Source organism: Telmatherina bonti (genome assembly GCF_933228915.1).
Source record: "Telmatherina bonti genome assembly, chromosome: 12".
Lineage (NCBI taxonomy): Eukaryota > Metazoa > Chordata > Actinopteri > Atheriniformes > Telmatherinidae > Telmatherina > Telmatherina bonti.
In genome coordinates this window covers 10,561,027-10,578,843 of record NC_136610.1, presented here as the reverse complement: position 1 = coordinate 10,578,843, position 17,817 = coordinate 10,561,027, and the positions used below count along the sequence as shown (strand labels likewise).

The 17,817-nt window shown below is 37.4% G+C and overlaps 1 protein-coding gene across 2 annotated transcripts; it reads left to right on the top strand.

Annotated features, from left to right (window-relative positions):
• Positions 1 to 291: 291 nt before the first annotated feature.
• Positions 292 to 16,470, top strand: LOC306763176 (NACHT, LRR and PYD domains-containing protein 3-like). 2 transcript variants are annotated; one of them, XM_079249912.1, is made up of 14 exons: positions 292 to 336; positions 1,759 to 1,872; positions 3,656 to 3,769; positions 3,920 to 4,033; positions 4,557 to 4,670; positions 5,618 to 5,681; positions 5,784 to 5,997; positions 6,117 to 7,914; positions 8,008 to 8,181; positions 9,020 to 9,181; positions 11,514 to 11,687; positions 13,375 to 13,548; positions 13,671 to 13,717; positions 15,220 to 16,470. In XM_079249912.1, exons 2-14 carry the CDS (start codon positions 1,778 to 1,780, stop codon positions 15,777 to 15,779), a joined length of 3,804 nt encoding a protein of 1,267 aa, XP_079106038.1. In that variant the 5' UTR covers positions 292 to 336; positions 1,759 to 1,777; the 3' UTR covers positions 15,780 to 16,470. The 2 variants fall into 2 exon arrangements, with proteins under 2 accessions (XP_079106038.1, XP_079106037.1); XM_079249911.1 differs by having other exon boundaries at positions 1,756 to 1,872.
• Positions 16,471 to 17,817: the final 1,347 nt, after the last annotated feature.

Below are 17,817 nucleotides of genomic sequence, written 5' to 3'. Positions count from 1 at the left end.
CGTTTAATTTAATATTGTTGGTATTTTAGTATTTTAATAAAGCCAAGTCAGATAACAGCATGCAAAAAAAAGAAAAAAAATCAACAAATATCGAGTTTTTACACTATCATCAATTGTATAAAGATATCAATATTCAGAAACTTTATCTTAATTAATCATTACAGAATAATTGAGTCAGGATTTAAACATATTAATGTAGATTTTGCGTGAAAAACGCAGTGGAGTTGGCATCATCAAAACGGAAGCCAACTTCAGCCTTACATCGCTGTGGTTCCAGCCCACTTTGCTCACCCAACACGCAGCAGACATGACGCACTTTGTTTCCTCTGGGTCAAGGTAAGCGATACTATGCACTTTTATACCTTTATTAAACACGTAAAAAGGAAAAAAAACAAAAAAAAAAAAAAACGTTTATAGATTGTGCCTTAATGCTAACTTTGCTTTGCTGACGCCAACATAAGCTTCGAAGAAGAAAGCATGTCAATAACTCTTAACCAAAGTTTTTATTAAACTGTTGTATACTAGTATTATACTGCTATGCCTCATGAAAAAGCGTTTACAGTAAATCATATAACGCGTATTTAAGTCACCTTTAATCTCAAACCTTGCAGTTTTAGTCTACTGAAGTAATATTGCATAAGTTGGTCTCACGTGACTCCTTACGTGAACATAGCGCGCGACGCAAGTTGTTTTTTTTGTTTGTTTGTTTGTTTTTTTTTCTTCATGAAGTGGAGCTTAAAATAGGTCAACTTAAAGAAACCTTTTCAGTAAGAGAAACCTTTCCATTTTTTACTTTTGATAGAAGCAGATGATGTTTCTGTGAAATGTTTGACATATTTTTTGCAGCGCGTCGATCAACCCAACCGGAAGTGGCACAGTAATAATATATGGAAGTCACTACTCATATGCAGATTTTATGTTGACATCTGCTGCAACACACCTGATTCAAATCAGAGGGTGATTAGCAGACTTATTTTGAGTCTAAACTCAAGCTTTGCACAATTCTGATGTGTGTCAGGTGTGATGCAACAGGGAAAGTCCCAGCACAGGACCTCCCTCCTCTGCTGTAATGTGAACCTTAAAGTGTGAACCTATAAAAGTCTCTTCTTCTTCTTCGAAGTTTGAAATAAGATCCAGTTGATATCATGATGGTCTGAGATAGTTCAGAGATGTAATGAGAGATATGTTCGGCACCATGGAGGATATTTCACTCAGAACTCTTGACTCTTCACCCTGTATTGGTCAAGCACCTTAAATCCATTGCACATTGTTGTGTAATGACAGTATTCTATTCTATTCTATTCTATTCTGTTCTATTCTATTCTAACATCATAGAGGCTAAAACTAAGGATGTTGAGGAACCCACGCCTGTGGTTGCAGCAGTAGATGCTTTAATGCTACGTCTTGCTGGAATCATCCAAGCTGCTGGATGTGGTCGATTCTTGCAACATGACACCTGATACATGTTCCTTTCTTCAAGTTATTGTTGAACCATTTTCTTCAGATGATTTAGAACCACCATAAAATAGCTTTAAAATAGGTTAGACTGAAAAGGCTACAAGTTGAAATGAAAAGGAAGGCCTGATGTGTGAATGGGAGGGCCTTACTGACTGGGACACGCCTGGAGGGCGCGGAGTCTGGATGCACATATAGGGAACCTTCACTGAGATGTATTATTCTCCATCCAGTCAGAACTTTGTGTGTTTTTGATGTGGTTGAGAGGTGTGAGGAGAAATAACATCAGAGCTCTCCCAGCAGGTTGTTATGAGTGTGTGACATGGCGGGCGCTGCAAACAATCAAACCGAGGGCGAAGAGGAGGGAGGCCCGTCCTCTGAAACTCATGGAGAACATAAGAAACAGAACAAACAGAGGTAAGCTCAAGGTGACTTTATTTATACCTACAGGTAGACTAGTTCTGCTTTATCAGGAAACGGTTTTGACACTGAACAAAACAAAATCAGACACAGAAGAAGAATATGGACTAAAATTAAATTGTAATTTTAAACCACAAGGCACTTAAACAACTGTTTCTACATTTAAAAGATTTGACTTAGCTTTTGATAAGTTAACTTCCTCCAGCTCTCTTCTGCAACACCAACTTAATGTTAAGCTGTTAAAATTAAAAATATGAGTGACTTAGTTTAGTTATGTAGTTATAAAGAATAGGGAGACACACCTGGAGTTTCGGTGTGGCACTTTAACTGTCAGCTGATAACGTCTCCACGGATGGTGTTGAATTTCAGATCTGGAGAGGAGACGGACACACCCACCTCTCAACAATTTAAAGCCAGACCCAAGAAAAAAAATGAGAAGAAATGCCACACTTGTTGAATCTGTCTTATTTGTCCCTTTGTCAAAATGCAAAAAATGAAGAGGTTGGGGGGGGGGGGGGGGGGGGGATAAAGGGCTGGTAAAATACTATATAAAACCTGATTATAACAACATACAAGGACAAACATTTCAAACTGTATTATATAAATAAATGAATAGCAGATATAAAAAAAAGTGCATGAATTTAAAAAGAAGCAGAAGATGGTCCACAACTCAGGCGTTCGCTCCTTGACCACGAAACTCTTTGTTTCTTACATGATGACCTGTACTGGACTTAACTTGCAAAAGGATGCAAGTATTCACATAAGATTAAGCTGGATATATTGTCACGGCACAACAGATATTTGTTGCAAATATCTCCAGGCTCAGGTGTGACTCTTCAATCAGCTGGTTCAACCATTTAATTGTGTAGATTTATCTTAAAGAAGTTTTTTTTTTTTTTTTTAAATAAATTTCATTCAAACCAGTACATGAGAAAATGCTAGAAGAGGTTATATAAATGAAAGCACATCATCATTGTCTTCTCATTTTGCCAGTGAGACCTCTAGTACAAACAAAGTAACAGCTTGTGTCTCCTTTTCCCCACAATCCAACTGTTTTAATTTATTCAGTGTGAAGTCAGTGATGGTCCTGAGGTTTTAATAGAATTACATTTTCTCAGTGGGTAGTCCTTTCAATGCCCAGATCAGATGTTTTGGTATTTCTCCTAAAATCAATGGCAATTCCTACCACCTGAGAAAGGTGTCACTATCAGGACCATGACCATTTCTGCTTACCTGAAGCAGAATTATGATTACAGAGTCATCTTCATATTTCTGGATGAAGCAATGACTTAGATTTTTGACACATTATCAGAGCTGATCAGTGCTTCAGGTGTGTAAAAGGATGTAGAGTGTGTTTAATGTCAGGAGATTTCATACTACAGGTTGACATCTCGGTGGCTTTATCTGTTGGCTTAACCTCATATTACACATATTTATGTAATTTAATAACAATGACTGAGCACACTCGCCAAATAAAGACGACTAGGAGAGCTTTAGCAAATAATTTAAGGGTTAACTTTAAGTTTTCAGTGACACAAACTGTTTCACCTTTTTGAGATATATCACTGGGACATCTTATGATGTCATCCTTACCTGACCTGGGGCAGGGTATGTTCAGGGTAAGATCAGAAGGAAACATGTGACGACCATGTTTAAAAAAGTCTGGTTTAAAACAAATTGCTAATGTAAGGTGAGAATGTCTTCGGTCAGGGCAGTGTGGAGCCGTGTGGTGTGCTGTTTTCATGTATATTCATCATGTTTGTTTGTTTGTTTGTCTCAGGGTTTGGAGGGAGAGCCCAGACTTCCCAGACTCTTGCTCTGTATCCTTAAAGAGTGATCGGTCGAAGGAGGCACCCCTTGAATTTCAAGGACATCATTCATCTGCTAAAGAAATGTAAGTTGTCTCCAACAATTAGATCACCTCCACAAAAACAGAGGCTATGTATTTAGCTTAATTGGTTTGACTGTCTGTCTTCTGGGTGAGGGGTGTCAGTCTTTGTTTTTGTCTGTTTTTATTCAGCATGTTCCCTTCATTTTGTTCCAGAGTCCAGAGATCAAGACCAAACTCCCCTGGTCCTAGCATCGTCTCCATCGAGAGTAATCGTTCGAAGGACACACCCCTTGCATTTCAAGGACAACTTTCGTCTGCTGAAGATATGTAAGCCATCTCCACCTGTAAAAGGAACTACTTCTGAAAAGAGAAATATGGGCTTGCTTTTCATTTAAACACAGAACATTTTGCTTTTAAACATAGACTTTTAAACAGACGTTTGTTGACGGAAACATATTGGCTCATTTTCACATGCCTGTATATAAGAGCCAGAAGGTTTCTTTGTGAAAGACATAAAAATGAGCTTACAGACAGTACCACAGCTCCCATCAGCCCTGTCTTTTATGCATCTGTTCACACCAGTCAGTTTTAGGGTTTAGAGAGCGACTCCCCCCTCTCTTCTGTGGGATGGGTTTCTTTAGAGATTGGTTGTTCAGTTCGGTACTACCACGGGACCATAAACATACTAATGACACTTAATAACTCTTGAAGAATGTTATTACCAGCTCACCCTAGCAAACCCGGTATTAACACGTGAATTTGAATCCTTGATTGGCTTAACATTAGAAAAAGACAAGAATTGGTCATTTTGGGTTGGTGTGATTAAATATATTTGTGTTTTTTGTTCCAGGGACCAGACGCCAAGACCAGCCTCCCCTGACCAGAGCTCCATGTCTATCAAGAGTGACTGCTCAAAGAGGACACCCCTTGCATTTCATGGACAACCCTCACTTGATGATGCAATGTAAGCTGTTTCTACCAAAAAAGAGTTGTTCTGGAAAGAGAAAATTATTGTTGTTTGTATTTACACAGAATTACCAGAACAGAAGTCGACAGCGGCTGTGCTCAACTATTTTATTTTCTAATCATTCTCATTATGAGTATGTCACACTCATTATGTTGAGATAATGTGATAATTAAGATAGGCTCAGAGGTAAGTGTATTGCACTTAATTTCATTGATCAAAGCCCCCTGACAGCTGGGGAGAGCTGAAGTCATGGTGTGTACGTGTATTTCTGCAACGAGTGATAAAACTTAGTTGTCAGACATGTCGCAGTTTCACCCTTTGGCAGACTTGATAGAAGTAAAATAAAATGTACTGACTAGTGATGGAAGTTCCTTGATCTGATGTCAGATTACATCTGTTGTTAGCTTGACTGTATTTAAGCATCCCAGTACAGAGCTCATCTGTACTGGGATGCAGTCTCTGGGACCCAAAAACTGAGGTGTTGGGAGAGAAGAAGATGATGGCTAAGTGCTAATCCCCGTTGAAGGACCGTTTTCCATCCCAACCTCTCCCCTAACATTTGACAGCCCAGCAGAGCTCCTTCAGAGACAGACTGCTGCATCCACAGTGTGACAGAGCCACTGCAGGTCTTTGATTCATTCAGCAGTTAGACTGGAAACCAGCACTGTTCCCAGTAGACCTGTCTTCTCAAAAGAAGACAGTATAATTTATTAATTATAATTATACATATTTCTTTTTTATATGCAATAAGTAGGTTTCTTGGGTGAGCCTGTGTGGTGTTTGCATGTGCTGCAACTCCGCATGAGTCCTCTCCTGGGTTCCTTTAATGGTCCACAGACATGCATGTTTACCTGATTTTAATGTCTAAATTCTTGCTATAAGTAAATGTGAGTCTAAATGAATGTTTGTCTCCCTGTGTTGGTTCGGTTATGGACTGCAAACAGCTCAGAGGTTTCAAGTTATCTTTCTGCAGAGGAATCGCCATCATGTCGAGACTTAATATTTAAGGTTTGTCTCAAGCACTTTTGTATTTGCTGTGTTGACAATCATCAGCATGCAGACATCTTGTGAAACAACATTCTGATTTTGTTCCATAATACTCTATTCCAGTTGTCAGCAGATATTATCAATGACTCAAAGAGCATCTTGAAGTTTCTGAATCCAGGCAAGCCAGAATGCTTAGAGCATGAAAAAGAAGATGACACAGAGTTGCATGGCATGGATAAGCAACAGTGGACACATAGCAGAGAAGCATTTCCAAAGATAATGCTGCACATTTTGGAGGAACTGAAGCAACATGAGCTGGCTAAACATCTGCAGAAAAGTAAGACTTTACTAAAGAGTTTAACCGCAGAATTAATGAGATATTCAAAGATTTCTTACAAGATGCTTGAATATTTTCTTTGTAAGACGTTAATTAATCTTTTTTATGTGTTCCTTCAGAAAGTTGTGCTGCAGCTTGTCAACGTGCACTTAAATGTCTGCTGAAAGAGAGGGTAGAGTGTGTGTTTGAGGGGGGTTCTACAGAAGGAAACACAACCCTTTTGAATCGGATCTACACTGAGCTCTACATCACAGAAGGAGGGTCTGGAGAAGTCAGAAACCAACATGAGTTCAGGCAGACTGAAGAGACCTCCAGGAAACGAGAAACACAAGACAGAAATATCAAACTGGAGGATTTATTTGGAGCCTCGCCTGGCAAAAATAAAGCAGTCAGAACAGTGATGACAACAGGAGAGGCTGGCGTCGGGAAAACAATCTTAACTCAGAAGTTCTCTCTGGACTGGGCTGAGGACAAAACCAACCAGGACATCCAGTTCACGTTTCCGTTCACTTTCAGAGAGCTCAATGTGCTGAAAGACAAGAAGTTCAGCTTGGTGGGACTTGTTCATTACTTCTTCTCTGAAGTCAAAGAAGCAGGAATCTGCAGGTTTGAAGAGTTCCAGGTTGTTTTCATCTTTGATGGTCTGGATGAGTGTCGACTTCCTCTGGACTTTGAAAACAGTGACATCCTGACTGATGCTACAGAGTCCACATCGCTGGACGTGCTTCTGACAAACCTCATCAAGGGGAACCTGCTTCCATATGCTCGCCTGTGGATCACCACACGACCTGCAGCAGCCAATCAGATCCCTCCTGAATATGTCGATGTGCTGACAGAAGTCAGAGGATTTGCTAGTCCACAGAAAGAGGAGTACTTCAAAAAGAAAATCATAGATGAGGAGCAGGCGAGCAAGATCATAACCCACGTCAAGACATCACGCAGCCTCCACATCATGTGCCACATCCCGGTCTTCTGCTGGATCACTGCTACGGTTCTGGAGGATTTTCTAAAAACCAGTGAGGGAGAAGAGCTGCCCAAGACCCTGACTGAGATGTACATCCACTTCCTGGTTGTTCAGACTAAAATAAAAAAGGTGAAGTTTGATGGAGGAACTGAGGAAAATACACTTTGGAGTCCCGAGAACAGGAAGATGATCGAGTCTCTGGGAAAACTGGCTTTTGAGCAGCTGCAGAAAGGAAACCTGATCTTCTATGAATCAGACCTGATTGAATGTGGCATCGATATTGGAGCAGCATCACAGTACTCGGGTGTGTTTACCCAGATCTTTAAAGAGGAGAGAGGATGGCACAAGGAAAAGGTGTTCAGCTTCATCCATCTGAGTGTTCAAGAATTTCTGGCTGCTCTTCATGTCCATCTGACATTCATCAACTCTGGAGTCAATCTTTTTAAAGAAAAGCAACCAGCATTTAAGTTTTCCAAGCTTTTTACCAAAACACACTTGAAAAATCTTCACCTCAGTGCTGTGGATGCGGCCTTGCAGAGTCCAAATGGATATCTAGACTTGTTCCTCCGCTTCCTCCTGGGTCTTTCAGTGGAGGCCAATCAGAAAATCCTGCAAGGTCTGCTTACGCAGAGAGACAACAGCCCAATGACCAACAAGGAAACTATCCAGTACATCAAAGAAAAGATCAACGGCAATGTGTCTGTGGAGAAAAGCATCAACCTTTTCCACTGTCTGAATGAGCTGAATGACCGCTCTCTGGTGGAGGACATCAAGCAGTTACTAGCATCAGATGGTGTCTCCGATAAACTGACCCCTGCTCAGTGGTCAGCTCTGGTCTTCATCTTGGTATCCTCAGAAGAAGATCTGGATGTGTTTGACCTGAAGAAGTACTTGTCTTCAGAGGAGGCTGTTCTGAGGCTGCTGCCAGTGGTCAAAGTCTCCCACACGGCTCTGTAAATACAAACATTGCTCGAAAAAATATCAAATTTTAATCTCTAAATCTGCGCGTAAATGGTAATACTATATTTTTCACCTTTTTTTTTCAGACTGAACTTTTGCACCCTCACAGATAGAAGTTTTGAAGCTCTGTCTTCAGTTCTCAGCTCTACATCCTCCAGTCTGAGAGAGTTGGATCTGAGTAACAACAACCTGCTGGATACAGGAGTGAAGCATCTGTCTGATGGACTCACCAGCCGAGATTGCAAACTTGAAGCACTCAGGTCAGACGAATATATCTTGGATTTATTCAACAGAAACGTAGAGCTTTATAGTGCTGGTATTTGGCCTCCTGATTGAGGCTGTTATATTGTCATGTGGACTGCCATGTGATTTTAATGTGAAAAAGTTGTGTCTATTGGTGAAATATTTTCTAAAGTCTCTCTTGTTAATTGAATAAGTTAATTTTAAATAAGTTCGAAAGTCCCCTATGATTATAATTTTGCTTATTTAATCCTAGTCATTAACGGAAGACGTCATCAGTGCAGTGAAATTCCAAGCTGATGCAACTTTTTTCAACATCAGTGTAGTAATCAGTCTGATGACTTTAATTCAGCTATTTTAAATAGCAAGCACAAAGAGACAGTACTATGCACTTTTAAATTCATGCAGAACTGGCGATATCCTGCTTAAATAACTGCTAGTATGGTGAAGATGTCACCTTGTACATGTAACCATTCATGAATGATGCTTTTATTGCTAGTTCTGTTGCCCTCTCCTGTCTCTAGCTAATCTGCTGTTTGGGAAACCTTCCAAACACTGCTACTAGTATAATCTCAAACTTTTTATGTCTTTTTATGGCTCTCTTTTAACCGATTTTAAGTATGTTGCTGACATACAGTTTTAGATATATCTACATTTTCTGATGTTGTTAAATGAGTCATGGGGTCATTTCCTTGTTGTTTGCTTTTTAGTAACCTACCAAATGTTAATTGGAGCAGAGTTTGTAGATTTGTCCAAAGTCTGAAGCATTGCTGACATGGGGTACAGGTTTGAATTGCTTAAATCAAAACGAATATTTAATTTAAACACAGATTTTCTTGTCTTTTCATTTTTTATCAGACTCTGCGGCTGTTTTCTGTCAGACAGAAATCTTGATGCTCTGAGCCTTCAGTCTTGCACTCTGAGACAACTTTATCTGAGCAACAACAATCTGCAGGATTCAGGAGTGAAGCTGCTGTCAGATGGACTTAAGAGTCCGCAGTGTAACCTGGAGATTCTCAGGTCAGATTGAAGTACAGCATTTTCTGATTTCAAGTCATATGGTGTTTTCTCCTAGTTTACATCAACTCTTTTTATTTATTTATTTATTTATTTTGGGGGTGGGGGGTGCTGGGGGTGCTGTTCTAGTTTCAATGTGCCTAACTGTTTTTACCCATTGTTGCACCTGTATTGTATTTGTTGATTTTAGCTGTGCACTTAGCTATACTGTTAACTAAATCAAACTGTATGCTTATTTTTAGAGGTCAGTTATGAAGCATGATATACAGTAAGTCTTTATTTATGTCATCTCATGTGAAATCAAAGCAGAAATGCAACTTCATGCTCACTTGTCCTCAGCATCTCTTCATGACATGCTAACTCAGCAGAAACTTCTTACTTTTCCTGTTATGACTCAGTGTGATGTAGTTTATTCTCTCAATTCTTTCACATTCTTGCCACTTCTGACTACACTCGCCTGCAGTAGTCAGCTCAAAGCCTTTTCTTATACAGGTGTGTCTCAATAAATTGGAATATTGATGGAAAGTTAATTTATTTGTTTAATTTCCTAACCTGTTTAATATTTCAACTTATTGCATACAGTGGGTCATGTTTCAAGTATATATATATTATTGATTGGCTTTGTTTACACAACTAAAGAAAATCCAAAACTTTTTATCTCAGAAAATTTGTTGTTTGATGTTGTAAAATCAATTATATGTGTAAGGATTAAACCCGTTAGGCGCCAGCCAGCGTCGTGGTGTTGTAGCCGTGCATCATAACCATCTAATTCACAGATCCAAGCTGTTTAATCCACTTATACCACGGTCCCACAAAGTAAAAAAATTTATAACAAATTTGTATTTTTTTCTATGACACTTAGTAATTATGCTCGATGTAGTTTTTATGCCAAACTACCGCTGTCACTTGCCGAACCACGTATGCTCCTATACGGAAATAATACACGCTTGAAAAAAAAATAATACACTGACATTGGGCTTCTGATAAACGGAAATAATATATGCCAATTGTCTTTAGAATTATCACTGACCATGGTATAATAAAAAATATAATAATGCACTGACATTGACCTTCTGAGAAGTACTTCTGTGTACTGTACAGTATCGAAGCTCAATACTTTATCAGGGCTCATTTGTTATAAACTCTGACTGAATGTGTAAAACATGCTAATTAATATATTTTGGACACATTTCAAATTAGCTGTGAATGTTTCACCACCTGAACCAGAGTGAGACCATTCAAAGTTGATCTATGTAACTTTTTAACTTTAAAACTCCATGTTCATGACTCATGATGGCACAGCTGCATTTGTTATGTAAACTTCTGAAGCTGTTGCTGCCCAGCAATGTCCAATGGCTGAGAAACTGCACTTCACAGCTTTTGCTTTGGGGACATCATGTACATTGCAGCTGAGCTTCTTTTTGCTCATTACATCACATCCTACCAAATGCATATAAAGACATTTGCTCATTTTGAACGCACACAGTTGTTGCTTCAAGAGCGAAATACAAGTGGATATTGGGAAAGTAAGACATTTAAAAATGGAGATAAAGAGAGAACAAGAGATGAGACAAGACTTTACTGGCAGGAGAAAGCTCACAGTACTGGTAGGATGCCAGATTGATGCTGCATTAGCTGACAATATACGTTTTGTAGTGGCCTTGTCTAAAGGCTCATTAAAAGAAAATTGCAGGTGTTTTGATCCAAATTATCTGATTCAAGTGTGACTCAATGAGTTTACTAGATTGAACTTTCTCACAATGGTCTAATTTCTGAAATACTAAATGTTGGGTTTTAAATAGCTAGCTATAAGCCCCAAACATGAAAAAAAAAAATGCTTGAAATGGTTCACTGTGTTTTGAAATTTATATATAAACAAGTTTAACTTTTTGATTAGAAATACTGAAATTAACTTTTTGATAATATTCTAATTATTGAGTTGCATCAATATAAGGGAAAATTTTAAGGGACTTTCTGGCGATTTAAGTTGATCGAAGTTTATATTTGAATTCTCTGATCCATGTAAAGCAAGGCTTTCTTGCTAATCATTCTGCCTCACTGATGGAAATCGTGCTCGACAGTTTGTACTATTTACACACATTGTAATCATGTTTGTGTCCCGTTTGACACAAACATGATTACAATGTTTGTAACCAATTACTGCATTTTTGTGTCCGCATATACAGAAATTTTACTGTCACATCTTCTGTCATAGAAAACCAAACTGTTTTAAAATGTTGAAAAATGCACAATCAAAGTACTAATAAATAGGATTTTTAGTGGCAATGATTTATATAAAATATAATATCTTCTCTTTTCAATTTTTTTTTTCCAGCCTGAGTGTCTGTAACCTCTCAGAGAAAAGCTGTGAGGATCTGTCCTCCGTTCTCAGTTCTCAGTATTCTAGTCTGAAAAAGTTGGATCTGAGTAACAACAACCTTCAGGATTCAGGAGTAAAGCTGTTATCGACTGGAATACAAAGTCCAAACTGTAAGCTGGAAACTCTCCGGTAAGCATCTATAAACTTCATGATCAAATAATGGTGAAACATTGTTGAAAGTGTTTTTTTTCACATATCGTAATGTAAATTGATTTTATTTAAAACAGCCTGTGCAAACAAAGCTGGAGTAAAATACTTCAAAATGAACCGAGATAATTCCAAAAAGTTACTTTCTTTTAACTAAACTGCAAGTTTCCTGTGTTTTTTCTGAATAAAGCTGCTCTATCATCCACAATATGCAACAATCTAGGCTAAAAGAAAAATTTTCCAACCATTGTAAACTTCTCACTAGATCTGCTCAGATTGAATATCTTGTTGCCAGCTCACAATATTCATATTTATGCTCAATCATATTGTGTTTGGACTGTCCATCAACACTGTAGGAGCCATGTTAATGTGTTCTGAATACTCATAAGGTGGCACAAGTGATGCTTAGCATGAGCATCTAGATGGTGGATGTGTTGGTGTGGGTGTGTGTGTGTCACAAAGTTTGAAAGGTATCAACTCACCTGTGTTTAGATGAATGGATGAAGAAGTGGGGTGAGCTCAGTGGTGGTCACATTTTCTGTTGACCGCATATCGCGCATTTCATATTCCATAGTAACTATTTAGTTAGAATACAGTTTAGTCATTATTTAGATCTGATTTTGTAACTGTGGATGAATGGAAAGGAAAAATGTACTGCTGCTGAAAGAGGTGCTTCAGATAAGTTACCTTTTGCAGTAACAAATACTTTATTGAGACTAGAAGCTCAAATTTTTCCTGGTAACTGAAATGTAATTGTTTTTCCCATCACCTAAGTCAGTAGTTTCCAACCTAATTTCATTGATGACTTCCTGTGGGCAAAAACTGAAAGGCAGTGGACACCTGCCCCACCCTGTTCTGAAACCTTGCTTGGGTTTTTGCTTTCATTATGGCGATTCTCACTATAAACAATGTATCCTGACTGAGTCCTGTCCTTCCATCAAACTGAAGTTAAATTATCAACATATCCTACTTTTTATTTCATCAATATTTAATTAGGGACAAGATAAAGGTCTATTTCTTTATTTCGGACTCAAAGTCCATAAAAAGACAAATAAACAGAATTTGTCCTGTGGTGTTGTTCTGGAGTGTTATATAAATAAATATTACAGGAAAAATTAGTTACCAGTATAGACATAAAGTCATCCGTCTGCACACTTACCTCACTAAACCTCAGTACATGGATGAAAGTTGACTGAATGCACAAATTAAGGCTACATGTCCTGAAATACTGGATAGCATATTTTTAATATCCCACATTTATTCACTTTGAGATCTGGTTTATATTTTTACATCTTTACTCTCCCAAAATGCCAGTTTTCATGTGAACAAAATGTCCACGTCATTTAAAAAAAACAAATGGCTCGTAATGGTTCAATCTTCAGGGACTTCCAGTGCCCCCTGAGGGACCTCAGGCTGAGGATAATGATGATGATGAAAACAATAGATGGATTTAGCACTTTTCAAGCAGACTTCTGATTACATGTCTGTCTCATCACATGAGACATCAGCAATCTAATCAAATTAGACTGCTCTTTCTTTATCAGCTCCTACATTTTATTCTCACTGTACCCCTATATTGGTAACTTGAACTTTTCCAGCTTTGCAGCATCCTTATAATATGTCTTGTGTGTGTGTGTGTGTGTGTGTGGTTGTATGTATTTATTTGCAGGCTGTCTGGATGTTTGGTGACAGAGGAAGGCTTCACCTCTCTGGATTCAGCTCTGATGTCCAACCCTTCCCATCTTGGAGAGCTAGACCTGGGATATAACTACCCAGGAGACTCAGGAGCAAAGTCTCTGTCTGCTAAACTGGAAGATCCAAACTACAGACTGAACAGTCTCAGGTATGAAGTGATGTAATGCAGTTTGTCTGTCTGATACAAAAGAAGAGGAAAAAAAAGTTAGAATCATCATAATGATAATGCTTCACTCTACTTAAAGTACTCATTTTCCCCTCTTTTCTTAGGATGGAGCCATGTGGAAAACAGTGGTTGAAGCTGGGGCTGACAAAATGTAAGTGTGATGTAATCATGTTATTTTTTTATTTTGTTTTGTTTTGTTTTTTTCTTTTTTATCAGTTTTGTAACATTATAAGACTGTATTTGATTTTGGTAGTGTTTTCCACTTTAAACAAAAATATTAGGTAACTTGTAAAAACATGTTAATATCAATGATAATTTGCAAATACAACTTTTGAAAGTTTCCAAAGGTGCTTTCAATGAAGAAAAAACATATTTCTTTGCTTCCCAATGCAGTAAAGGGAAGTGAAAATTTGCAGACCACCTATTATTGCTCAGCAGTGGGTGATAGTAAGAAAAAAAAAAGCTTTTTAAAGGTGAAAAGACACAACCTGTAAAAATTTTGGAATGCATTGTAATAATACCATTTGTTAAAGGAAAACATAGGCAGAGGAGACTACTTTGGGGCTCTATGTGTCTTGTCACATCCCTCGGCAGCACTTGGAGCAACATAAATGGTTCAGGGTGCTAGTCATCAGTAGGTTTCCCCTTTGTTGCAGAGGAATTAGAAACTGTCTGTGTCCCTCTGCGGTGGTGCCGCTCAGGCATTTTAAATAATGTTATTTACATCTCTGGGATGTCTTTAAAAATGATCTAGTTTACAGCATTTAATGTACATTTTCTTAAATTTGTTTTCACCTAATGACATATTTGTGGTTCAAAGTTTTGAAGTCATATCCAATTAAAAGGGGCACAAACACCATTTCATAGACTTTTTTTTATCAACCAAATGTTAGATAGCAACAGTGATAGGTTGCTGATATTCAGTGTAAAGTCTAATAATAAATTGACCAACAACATACATGATATATGGTCTCTGTCAGCTATCTGTACTGGTTATATCTACAATAATTAATAGGTGGTAAAAGAAAAAAAAGTTGTGGCTTCTGTTTTTATGTGTGGACTTCTAATTGCTATAAAGAGGAGAGAATACATACATTATTCCTTAATAATCCTGTTTCTCCTTAGTTTGACAACATTTTATTCATCAAAGATTAATCAATGCCTGAATTTAGTCGTCGTCTTACATTTGTGTGGTCTGTTAATTTATTGTGATGTTACCTAAAAAATTGTTCTATAGAACTTGGAAATCTATTAAACCATTTATTCTAGCATAATCTGAAGGTTAAAGTAGATGGGAGTCTGTTCTGAGGGATTCTACTGGAGAATTTTCTGCCTGTTAAAGGGAGTTTATTCCCTCATCACCCTGTTTATTGGCAATAGTTTTATGTCTTTAGCAGTGTTCTCTGAAATGTTCATAATGTATAAATTAATTTTTTATTAATTTAATTTTTATGAATTATAATTAACCACATATTGAATAATAATGAATTGAATTGGACTGTATGGACTTTTAAAAAGTGCCTTCCAATGGCTGTTTGGAGCTATGTAAATAAAATCAGTCTACGCAGTAGAAATGTTCTGTAAGTGTCCATAAGAAGTTCATGACATTGAGATAACTATAACATTTTTTAAATGTCCTGTTCTTGCTATCAGATGCCTGTCAACTCAGTGTCAACACACACACAGTGAATGGAAAAGTGAAACTGTCTGACGACAACAGAGAGGCCACATTTGAGGAAGTAAATCAGAGATATCCGGATCATCCAGAAAGATTTCGCAACAATCATCAGCTGCTGTGTGAAAACGCTCTGACAGGTCGCTGTTACTGGGAGGTGGAGGTGACAGGAGGAGTTCACATCTCCGTGAGTTACAGAGGAATCAGCAGGGGAGGACAGACAAATGATGGTTGGTTCGGAGGAAATGATCAGTCCTGGTCATTGTTCACTGGTGGTGGTTACTCTGTGTGGCACAATAAAAAGGGAACATCCATCTCTTTCACTTCCTCCTCATCCTCCAACTCAGTCTATCAAAGAATCGCTGTATATTTGGACTATCCTGCTGGGACTGTGTCCTTCTACAGAGTTTCCTCTGACACACTGATTCATCTCCACACCTTCAGCACTACATTCAAAGAACCTCTGTATCCTGGATTTGGATTGTGGTCCTGGTCTGGCTTACCTCATGCTTCCTCAGTGCGTCTCAGCCCCCTGTAGGAGAGTTTCTCCTCCTATCAGTAAAAAAAAAAAAACCAAAACAGTAAATGCAGAGCAGACAGTTTTGTCATTAATCTCATCTGTTACATCATTCCTCATCCTGAATACTGGAGGTTAGATTTCTAACATCATACAGATAATAAATTATAGGATTTGTTTTTTTATGAAACTGAATGTTCATAAAAGAGGGGTTTGACCTTTTATAAGTTTACTATGTAAATTTTCATCCTTGTATACATACATTTTATACTGATTCAGCTTTATTTTATATTAAAATGACTGTTACTATTGTATCATGTGGTATAAACTATCCTTTTGCAATTTTTTAAAACTTGTTTCAGAGTTGTTTTCTTGTATTTATCATCTGTTAAAGTTTCCACAGTACAGTAAATTATTCCAATTTTTCTCAGAAAAGCTGACATAAATGAATATAATTCTGATATTATGTCTTGCTTGATTTGAGAAATTGTAATGGTTTGTTTTTTATTACATTCAGTTCTATTAGCTCTTTGCGTTCTGTTGTGTTTTGTAATGGTAAGTTTGTCCTGTCGCAGTCTGCTGTCACTATGGTGACCAGTGCTGTAATTTCTTATAGGAAGTACTCCGGTCAGTCAGAAAAGTTTGCAACCACCGTTATCTACTTTTCTTGTTATTACAGTGATCACCATAAATAAAGCTTTTCTGAACTGGGGCCATCACATCATTTCTTCAGTGTGTAACACACGCACAGCACTCTGCTCTGTCACATTCACCATTAGCACACACACTCATACATGAGGCGGGCAATGCGGGGTTCTGCCTCTTGCCCAAAGACATGTAGTCTGGCATCGAAAAAAAACAAACAAACTGGATAAAATACTTGTCAGCAGGTGCAGATGTCTGACAGTCTTGGTGTGTGTAAATAAAAAACAAATTAGAAGGTATTTTTAGGACATGAGTCAAGATTTAAAATGGTCTATGGACTGTAAGTGTGGTGCACAGTGCAGAACAGGTGATCTCTCATTCCTGTCTTACCTGTCACTTGCTGTTCGAGGTGGAGGTGTGTTTCCTGGTCGATATAAGCTCACCTGTGACAGGTGTTTTTCCTTTACTGTGGTAATGAGTTTGTTTTGTTTATTAATACATTTTAGCTTTCTCTAAAAGTCTATTAACTTAATCTGGAGTGTGGAGTTTAATAGTTTAAGTATTTTCATGAAAAAGGGTTAATTAAATATTTGTAAAGTGTTAAATGTGAGTGTTTCCTTCTGGATATGTTTTGTCATGTTTGAACTGATGTTTATATGGTTCAACAATCATGTTACTTAACTCTAGATTATTCCATAATTTAGTAGTTGTATGTTTTCTATGTCAGTTTTAATCTTAAACAATAGGTTTAAACTGGACTTGGTTTGTCAGTAAAAGCTGTGTGACAACATTCTTATAAAAGCAGAAATGGCTTAAAAGTAAACAGAATTCACACAGGGACTTTCCAAGTGTTTAAGAGAAGAAAGTTACTAACTGAAATGATTATATTATTGCGTGATTATGATGTCGTGAGCATACAGATATGCAATAGGTGTCAGTCCATCACGCTGAAATGTCTCATGACAACTAAATAAGACATTTAGTGAGACATTTTTTTTCCTGGTGATAAAAGGTATTTTTTCTCACAGCTCCATGATTTAATCTGATCTGCCCACATTTTTGTTGTCGCTGCTTTATTAGTCTTATGACATTGTTTTATTTTAGGTGATCAGGATTCAGCTATTTAAATTTCTGTTATTGTTAATAAATGATTAATTTGAAATGTTGTGTGTAGAGCATGTAATAATTGTCAGTACCCCTTCTTGCCTTAAAATAATAGTAAATAATAATAATGAATAATAATAATGATTATTATTTAATATAAGTATTTCACTATTTTATTCTTCACATTTTATTTAGTGTTATCCTGTTTTGTTTAAAAAAAATCCATGATGTTAATAAGAAATCAAAATAGAAATAAATGTCAGTATTTGAAGTTTTATTTTACAGATGTCATTTAAATTTAAAATGTAAA

Excerpts from the sequence above, each read along its gene's own strand:
- LOC306763176 (XM_079249912.1), top strand. The coding sequence starts at position 1,778 with ATGGCGGGCGCTGCAAACAATCAAACCGAGGGCGAAGAGGAGGGAGGC. Across the intron at positions 5,682-5,783 it reads GTCGAGACTTAATATTTAAG|TTGTCAGCAGATATTATCAA; the intron begins GTTTGTCTCAAG and ends ACTCTATTCCAG. Across the intron at positions 11,688-13,374 it reads TGTAAGCTGGAAACTCTCCG|GCTGTCTGGATGTTTGGTGA; the intron begins GTAAGCATCTAT and ends ATTTATTTGCAG.